The sequence below is a fragment of the Mytilus edulis genome, chromosome 8 (assembly GCF_963676685.1).
Source record: "Mytilus edulis chromosome 8, xbMytEdul2.2, whole genome shotgun sequence".
NCBI lineage: Eukaryota > Metazoa > Mollusca > Bivalvia > Mytilida > Mytilidae > Mytilus > Mytilus edulis.
The window spans coordinates 46,887,380-46,897,446 of NC_092351.1; the positions used below are offsets into that span (position 1 = coordinate 46,887,380).

The 10,067-nt window shown below is 30.5% G+C and overlaps 1 protein-coding gene across 2 annotated transcripts; it reads left to right on the top strand.

Annotated features, from left to right (window-relative positions):
- Positions 1 to 638: 638 nt before the first annotated feature.
- LOC139485742 (protein crumbs homolog 2-like) lies at positions 639 to 8,629 on the top strand. Of its 2 annotated transcripts, none has more exons than XM_071270398.1 (5): positions 639 to 947; positions 4,050 to 4,331; positions 6,497 to 6,616; positions 7,614 to 7,727; positions 8,396 to 8,629. In XM_071270398.1, exons 1-5 carry the CDS (start codon positions 878 to 880, stop codon positions 8,620 to 8,622), a joined length of 813 nt encoding a protein of 270 aa, XP_071126499.1. In that variant the 5' UTR covers positions 639 to 877; the 3' UTR covers positions 8,623 to 8,629. The 2 variants fall into 2 exon arrangements, with proteins under 2 accessions (XP_071126499.1, XP_071126500.1); XM_071270399.1 differs by having other exon boundaries at positions 6,503 to 6,616.
- Positions 8,630 to 10,067: the final 1,438 nt, after the last annotated feature.

Below are 10,067 nucleotides of genomic sequence, written 5' to 3' on the forward strand. Positions count from 1 at the left end.
GAACTTGTTTTGTAGTACATATAGATCCCTAAACTCAGATTGATTTGTAATATTCTCCTTTTTTTTAAATTTTCTAAAACATTAGAAAATAGATTTTGCATATAATCAAATTGTTCAAAACAAATGTATACACATCCCTTATCAACACTTAATCCATCTAAACATAATGGTTTTACCATTTGATCATATCTTTAAAATGCGATTTTGTTTTTATTTATCGATTTACATGTAAAATTATAAACTAAGAAATACAAACATATAAGTTCCATTAAAACCCCTTTTATTAATGTAAAAATCGAAAGCAAGCGCTATTGAAATCCTTTAATTAACCATGGATTTGGAAAATTATGCAATTGAGATAAACCATTACACTATTACTGAAACACTATTGACAAACATTAATAATTTATCCAAATGAGATATCGACTTTGTGTCTTTATAGTTCACCAACAGCTAGTGTGATATTGTGCATCGTGCATGGTTCATGTATTCAAAGTAATTTGAAAGTTTTCATTAAATTAAATTCCTGGAAAACAAATAAATGCTGACTACTTGAAAATGTGTTTTAATCATTCAGGTAAAGATATGAATTATATCCGGATTAATGAAAATTTGTGTACTAACATGAATAACCAGAATAGATGTTCTATACTAATGTTAACGAGGCCGGGATAAGGTACCGGTATTGGAAGTATCTATTAACAAATGTAAATATGTTAATAAAAGTTATTGTCATAAGTTCGATTTTTTAATTGCATGGTTAGAATTGTCTACGTAAAGGATACGTTAAAAAGTCTTTATTTATAAGCTCATTGCATCTAAGAATCAACCGGACTAAAAGCGGATTTAAGGTCTGTGTCTTACATATAAGACAACTATGTACGGACGACTGAAGTATATCTTATTACTGTTTCTATTTCATCAACGAGACAAAATCACAGTGTATGGTGAGTATTTTTCTAATTTGCTAGATTATGCACTATATCTAATTTTTTGCAACTTTCCTAATATTTTTTTTATTTTTTCTGACAGCACCTGTATTTGTCTTTATTATGAAATTAACATCATTATTACAACCTCTTCAAAAAAGTGGAACTACTTTTTTCGGAATTTTTGTCATTTATTCCTAATCCTTAAAAAAAAAAGTTTCCTGATAATTTCGATACAAATCATGTGAGAATTATGTAGTTACCATACATGAATATGATTACTTTTCTTTTGAAAAGTTTTGACATAATTTTATATAAAAAAAAGTAAAATAAAACAAGGCTTCTATTGTATATTTGTTTGTCTCGTTTGTTGTTTTTATAGAGATTAAACCGTTGGTTTTCCTGTTTGATGGATTTTACACTAGTAATTTCTATGCCCTTCATAGCTTGTAGTTCGGTGTGAGACAAGGCTCCTTGTTGAATTTCATATTTTGACCGATAATGGTTTACTTTTACCAAATATGACCAGTGGTGTAGCTAAGCCATTTCTACGTGTACGCCCGAAACTTTACAGGGGTCTGAGGGCCTCTTTGTAGTGGGTTTGATTTGGCGAAGCCCCGAGGAATTTAACAAGTTATTGAGAATGATATATTATTTCTGTCATTAAGAACTCAATAGAAACATTTATATATACTTAACAGTCTCATTCATGAAGAGTTCCGTGGGACCCTAAGTTTCGCCAGTAATTGCTGCTTTCAGTGTAAAAGTTTAATCGTTGACTCCATAAAATGAATCCCATCTAATTTGACATATAAAAGAAACTGTACTACAAAGTTGAATCTCATATACATGGCATGCAATAACAATTAAAGAACAAATTTAGAATGAAGTAAAACGTGCTTGGCCAGAGCAATCAAATGCAACATAACACAACTTAGATCAAGAATTATCTGCAGGCAGTACAGCGACATTCCAAACAGTGTCAGGACTGAACAAGACTTTTAAGATTTGAAAAAAAAACTATTTTCAGTCTTGTAGTTGAGGTTTGGATTCAATGAAGAACAATGAACAATAAGAATGAATTGAATTTAACGTTCTACGTACCAACAAAAGGAACAATGATATACGGACAAAATTGAAAAAAAAGTTCAATTAAAACTCTGCCGTAAATGATGTTAAGTTTGATTGAAAAAGTATAAAAGGAGATTTTAACGACAAACTGGTAAATGTAGCTAGCTACCAAATGAAAAAAAAAACTTGTTTTTATCACTTTCCTCTGTTATGTTCTCTTTGTTGCAGGTAAGATTATTAATTTTTTAAAGAAAAATGATAATGTTTTCAGACATGCTTGAATTTTCTTAAATTCGTCATTTAGGGGCAACAACTCTTGTAACATTGTGTCTCTAATAGCAATAACTTAAAAAAGTAGTTAAAATTATTTAAAGAGCAAACGTTCCCATAGGAATAAAACCATGTTTATGGACATTTTACTATAGTGGTTGATCTTGTATTGCTGACTATTTGTATGTTGACAGTTTCTTCAACAGTTAACGCCATTGATATGATTGAAGGCAAAAACTCGAAAACTATTGAAATTACTGAAAAATTTCATTTAATGGTAGTAAATTCAATAAGGATACATCCAATGGCTGTTTTAAGCTATGATTTTATAGAAAATATTAAACAGCTGACCATTTGTCCCGTTCACTCTATCTGCTTTCCCATTATAGCTTTCAAAATAACATACAAACACTTGTACACAAGATAAAACACGTCAATAAATGTCAATAACTCTTATACTGAGTCATCTGATTATTTGCCTAAAACAGAATGTAAGATAGTACAGACATTTTGCGCATTTTGGGCTCCTGTGGTAATTTCGCTTTTTATTTAAACTAGGCGATTGAATACAGTTAATGCTGAACTTCTAGGAAAATTGAAAACGGAAAGGCTCTAATCAAATGGCAACAACAAAAACCATAACACATTAAACGATTGGATTCCTGACTTAGTTAAGGCATTTTTTGTGTAGAAAATGTCGCATTAAATCCAAGTGAAGTTCACGTCACGAATGACAAGTTAACTCCGCCACATATCGATAATAGAAGTCTTATATGTGTTTCGTATGCACAAACCCTCTTTCCACTGTTCGATAGACAAACTAATTTATATTGTTCATATCAAGCACCATGAAATCTCAGATTTTCTACAGAAGATTGATGAGTTTTACACAAGTTCTTAAAGGAAATGATCGTACACGTACAATTGTAAACACGCAAGGGATAGATTATTTCTGTCTATTTCAAAAAAGGAAAATGATATGCTTTTTGTTTTTAAAGACCGCCTGGTGATCACATACATATATTTCTTATATATTTTCCATAAGAACTCTGATTGATACTTGTCATCATCGTATATTGGCATCATACAACATCTTCCTGTTTTATCTTTTGAAAAAGATGTAAATGCTAGTGGTTATGGATAGTAAATGATAATATTGATAAACTGATACTTCTGTTTACGTTAAAAGCATATATCAACATTTACTCTTTCACCAGCCATGTCTGAAATATTTTATAATGTTTTACACGTTTGAGCTGCCCGCTAGTAATCTGACGTGTTTCGTCAATTGTTCATTGTTCAAATTTATAATAAAAATAAATCAAAGCTTTAAGCGTTACATTTTGCAGTTATTTTTATTTCGAAAATGAACGAAAGTCAAGTATGTAAAGTTTATATTTCACGATTATACCTCATCTAACTTACTGCTTGTTACCACGCAATTAATGTTTGTAAGTATGAATGTACACTTGTTCGAATTTTTTGATTGTTAGTGAGAAGAAAGGAACCCATCTACCACAAGAAAACATGCGATATGGACCTTGTTCTTTGTTAAAGGCCATACGTTGAACTAAAGTTGTTGATTTCTGTGTCATTTGGTCTCTTGTGGAGAGTTGTCTCATTCACAATCATACCACATCGTCTTTTTTATATTATCTAAAATCACAGAACCAATGGTACATGTACTTAATTATCTACAGTAAAACAAGACACTAGTTATATAACCCCAATTAAATTTAGATAATGTTAAAGAAAATAATTTGTAAATTTGGTTTGTAGGCCTTGAACAAATTATATGTCAATTGGATACAGACACGGTATCATGTGATTTATATTCAGTAATGACAATAACTAGTTCTAGCTATGGCAGACATGATGGAACAACATGCACTAGTTACCATGCACCATACACCAATGGTTTTCCATGCATCATTGACTCAACAAATTGGGTTAAACAACATTGTGAGAACAAACAGATGTGCTCTATTCGGCCAGGTGACATTGGTGTGGACCCATGTGTTAGTGATTTTAAATATATGACAGTTTATTACACATGTTCAGGTAAACCATTTTAACTTGAATGGACTCTTAGCTTAACCTAATTTTGCAGTTATTAGATCAACATTATTTAAAATAATTAAAGAACAAACAATATTTAATACACACATGCCATTGTGCATAGTAATTGATTAGTAAATTAATTACTTTATTGATTAAATAATAACCTAATTGATTGACAGGTAATCAATTGACTTGAAAAAATAATTATTTTTGAAAACGTTATAACAGTTTAAACATTATTGCAGTTTCTTTTGGCATATATTAAATGAGCATGTAAAACCTCAATTTGCTGTCTAATAATTTGCAATAATTTTGAAATGCAAAACTTTAAAATTATTGTATGATATTTATATGATAATCTGCCAAATCTGAACTCACAAATAAATTAAAGCAGAAATGGGTAAAACAAATAGATAGTATCCAAAAAAATGCAAATAGAGGGAAAAAAAAGAGACAAATACACGTATATAGTAAAGAAAGACAGAACAGGTCAAACAATAAAAAACAAATCACACAACTTTAGCGATTACATTTGGTCTTTATGATATCTGACTGAACGATGTGATGCTTATTTGAAGATACCTCAGGTGTAAATAAAGAAGGCATTTGTTTCAGAAATAAATTCCATCAATACCAATTCATAACACAAGGTACTTAACTTGCATTTTGAAAATTGTCAACCGGTCGCGAAAATGTGTTTCATTTCGATTTTTTCCGTTGTCAACCTTACTAAAACTTGTTACGCCGTTTTCATTGATTTATCTAGACAATGGTATATAACACTCATACATTCATAGCAGGCCTATCTAAGTATGTTAACCGAGAGTATTTCATCTACCTGCACTCGATTTAAAACATGCAACTCGCAGTAAAAGGTATCTTCTTCCATCGCTCTTTATATATCTCGGTGATCAATTGGTCAAATTTTATTGGAAGGTCTTACTGTTTTTAGGAGTTATCTGACCTTATCTCATTTCATATTCAAATTCCAGAGAGAGAGAGTGTTAATGACATTAATGTAATTGGAAAATATTAGTAAAAATTTGAGTAAAAATGGAAACTCGTTACTTATGAGACATATCTCAAATGCCACTTGGTAGAGGGTCATGAGTTCTATTCAGACAAAAACATTTTTAGGTCTTTCCACTTTTCGTGGGAAGACCTTTTGTTTTTCTTCTGATTTTTTTTTTTTTCTTCTGCCATCTGAAATGCTTTTTTGTCTTACAACATATCGAATCCCCTTTTTCTTGTTATCGCTTTATGTCTAAAACAGTAAAAGATTTTAGCAAACTGTTTTTACCAAATTGTTCGTCTACTCTTGAGAATGATTTGGTTTATTTTGACTTGAGTGGTCGGAAGACATCTTATGGGAGTTATTTCCCTTTGAAAATTTAAGATAAGCGATGTGTTGGATAAATTCATACGTTATAAGTCGTGTTACTCTTTCTGACATCAGACTTGAACTTATTCAAGTTGGTTTTACTGTGCATATTGCGGTGTGTTTGTTTATTCTTATTAGGCCCGAGGTTTAGGATAAGGGTTGAGATCTCGTAAACATGTTAAAACACACTGCTTTTTTGCGACTTTCGTTTGTTTTCATACATTAGACACGCTGAAATAATTTCGTAGCATAAACCAATACAGTCGTGACAGTGGCACTTTAATTTGTATAATTAATATAAAAATAAATGTTAAAGCAATAATATATCATGCAATATATTTATCGCCGTATTTTGATTTTTTTTTTAAAAAGATGTAGACAGCTGATTGTTTGCATACTCTGAGAAAATTATTGCACAAAATTAAAAAGAACTAAAATGTAGGAATTACCAATGTTTCCTTTTTGATTTTAAAATACCTTATGTAGTTTTACAACTTAATAGTGACCACAATAGAAATACTGTGAAATATGCATACATTCACATAAAAACACTATCAACTGTTTATCTGTATTTGATCATTATACATGTATATGTATTTGTATGTGTACAACTGAAACTAGTTTTTTGGTAATCGTTTTTGACCCAATCTTTAAAATATGAACTTGTTTTTAAGTTGTTATGTTTGAAAAATATTCTTTTTAATCCTTGTATACAATCTAAGGGATATTTTATAAGTCCGTTTTTCATTTTTATCATTATTTTAACTAATGTTCATAATGGTAGTTTCAGATATTGATGAATGCGCTTCAAATCCATGTCAACATGGCGGAGTGTGTACAGACGGAATCAATGGATACATTTGTACTTGTGACTCGGGATACGCGGGTAATAACTGTGAAGAAAGTAAGTTTATTGCCTGAGATACATTCTTAATGTGAGTTTTGAAGCCATGCATTCTAAAAAAAATGTTCTACTCAATTCTAAAATGAAACATTGTAGTTTTATGCCTAGTTTTTCAATTGGATTTAGATACATGTGATATTTGATAATTCAAGTATGATTTGAGTAATAGTTATCTTTATTTTTAATGAAGTTGAATTTTTTGAGAAAAAAAAACATAAATGCATCACGTTAATATTTTCCTTAAACAATTTTAAAATATTGATAGTTATCAAAGGTACCAGGATTATAATTTAAAACCACAGACGCTCGTTTCGTCTTCATAAGACTCATCAGTGACGCTCAAATCAAAATAGTTATTAAGCCAAACAAGTACAAACAAGTACAAAATTCCAAAAAGTTGTGCCAAATACGGCTAAGGTATTCTATTCCTGGGATGATAAAATCCTTATTTTTTTTGAAAAATTCACAGTTCTGTAAAAGGAAATTGATAAAAATGACCATATAATTGATATGCATGTCAACACCGAAGTGCTGACTTCTGGGCTGATGATACTCTCGGGGATGTAACGTCCACCAGCAGTGGCATCGACCCAGTGGAGTAAATAGTAAGACTCATCAGTGACGCTCAGGTCAAAATAGTTATTAAGCCAAACAAGTACAAAATTAAAGAGCATGAAGGGCCCAAAATTCCACAAAGTTGTGCCAAATACGGCTATGGTAATTTATTCCTGGGATAAGAAAATCCTAAGTTTTTCATTACAGTTCAAATCTATTCTAATATGGATCTCACGTTTCAAAAAAAGAATGTGCCAGTTATCGTTCATTTTATGGAACTACCTTAATTAAAATGCAAGAACACAAATTCGTGACTTGTAGTTCGAAATGTACTAAAAAAATGTGTAATTTACATGAAAGATATAATAATAAAAGTTTTTCATCAGTTATGTATCAATAATAACTATTCTTATTCTGTACAATTTAAAAATGTAACTTTTAGATTTTGATGAATGCGGTTCCAATCCGTGTCAGAATGGTGGTACATGTTCAGATGTGATAAATGGATACACTTGTAATTGTTATCCGGCATACCAAGGAACTGACTGTACAGAGAGTAAGTTAATTTGTCTATAAATATTTCTGCAACGTCTACATAGACTGTATGACTGTTTCGTATAATTGCATTACAGACATCAATGTTTGAAGCCCTCTGCACGTTTTTTCGAGTTGTGTAGTAATAAAAGGACGATACATACATACATTAAAACGTTACTATATACATTTTACATAGTAATCTAAAAAAAAAAATAGCCAATCATATTTGTTTCCATAAACAGCAATGACATATACAGAGGATAATTACAAACAATTGTCGTAATAATCATTGACACATCTATAAAACATAAAATTGGAAACAAAGAAAAAGAAAAAAAATCAATCAATAGCCAACAAATTATTTAACAAAAACAAAACGAAATTCAGCCAAAAAAAATAATCTGGTGACAAAACCCTGACAACAACCATCTTGCAATCTCTTAATTAAATTTAAAAATTTTTTTTTTTAAATTGAATGATATTTTTTATTTTTTATTTTTTTTTAGCATCTCTATAGGGATAGTTATTTTCAAAAAGCTCAGATTTGGCAGTAACATTTGTTCCGTAAATATCAAAATCATTTGTTTTCAGAAAATAAACTTAATGAAAGAAACTGTATGTCTCTAGGTTTTATTTTCACCTCCTTGCCTATTTTCACTGAAGCTAATTGAATATTTATATTTGCAGGAAACGATTTATTTGATGTTAAGTATACACTGGAGGAACACGAAAGTACCCACTTTTCTATCACGGCTCTTTTAATGCTTTCCCGATTAAACTGTGCCAGAATGTGCACTCTAAATCACGATTGCTACGGATTCGAGTATAATGTTACTGGTCATACATGTCAGATGATTTCGGCAATTTCAACAAGCGCTTTTGGAAAAGTGAACTATTATGTCAAACAATTTTAAATGTATCTATTAGCTATAAAGGACTCAATAGAAATGTGGTATATTTATGGTTATTTTTATTCAATTTACGCCGTTCGAAGATAAGGTATACCTGAATGTTCTCCCGAAGTGTTGTTGTAATTTTCCGTTGCATTTATGTTTAAGGTATATAGAATATATGACCAGTTTTAGGTTACCTCAAAGACGAATTGAAATACTAGAAGGCATTTCTGAGTGCACGTAGTTTTGCACTGTAAATAAACTCATCATATATACCAGGACTAAATTTTGTATATACGCCAGACGCGCGTTTCGTCTACAAAAGACTCATCAGTGACGCTCGAATCGAAAAAAGTTAAAAAAGCCAAATAAAGTACGAAGTTGAAGAGCATTGAAGACCAAAATTCTTAAAAGTTTTGCCAAATTCAGCTAAGGTAATTTATGCCTGAGGTAGAAAAGCCTTAGTATTTCAAAAATTCAATATTTTGTGAACAGTTAATTTATAAATGTAACCATATCAATGATAATTCATGTCAGCACAAAAAGTGCAAACTACTGGGCAAACATGCATAGTAAAACATATTAAATGGAAAATGTCAAGGTAATATTGTAGCCTGAATGTAAATAAATCATTGAAAATGATAGAGCAAGTCGTAAAGGCTGTTCAGCTAATATACCCCATTTATTTTTGCAAACTTAGCCAATATAAAAAAATCTTCGTTTAGTGCATGTATGAGCCAAATTGAGTGCCTGTGAAAAGTGAAAAAGTTCCAGTAAACTAATATCACAGGAAGTATGTTTTTTTAGAACTTTTTGCACATATATTTTCTTTATAATTTGTTTCATCTCTCTGAAAAAGTTGCACACTTTACATGTTGAAATAAGTGCTTGGTTTGTGAATTTGTTTCTATACCTTGTAAAATTGAGTTCCAAATTTAAAAGATATGTTCTTTAACTGGTAAAATAAGTTCTTTGTTTGTGAGATTTGTTCGTTATCTGATGAAATATGTTCCTTGTCTGTGTAATGTGTTCCACCTGTGAAACACATAATCTTGTATACTGAGAATTTGTCTTAGGTGAGTTTAAAGTTTTCATTATTTCCAATTTGGAAAAAAATAGTTCTGGAACAAGTTTTACAGTGCTAAAACAGATTCTCTGTGATAAAAATTCAATATTCTCTGAAATTTGTTACCACTACGTTGTCATTATAATGGAATTTGATGCGACTCTCATAAAAGTAAAAGGTTTAGCTAGTTTAAAACCAGGTTTTATCTATCATTTTCTACATAAGGAAATTGTGTACCAAGTCAGGAATATGACGGTTGTTGTCCATTTATTTGATGTGTTTGAGCTTTTGAGTTTGCCTTTTGATTAGTGACTTTCTGTTTTGAATTTTCCTCGGAGTTCAGTATTTTTGTGAGTTCACTTTTTTGTCAGTGTTTCTCGTTTTTCGTTTTTCGTTTTTT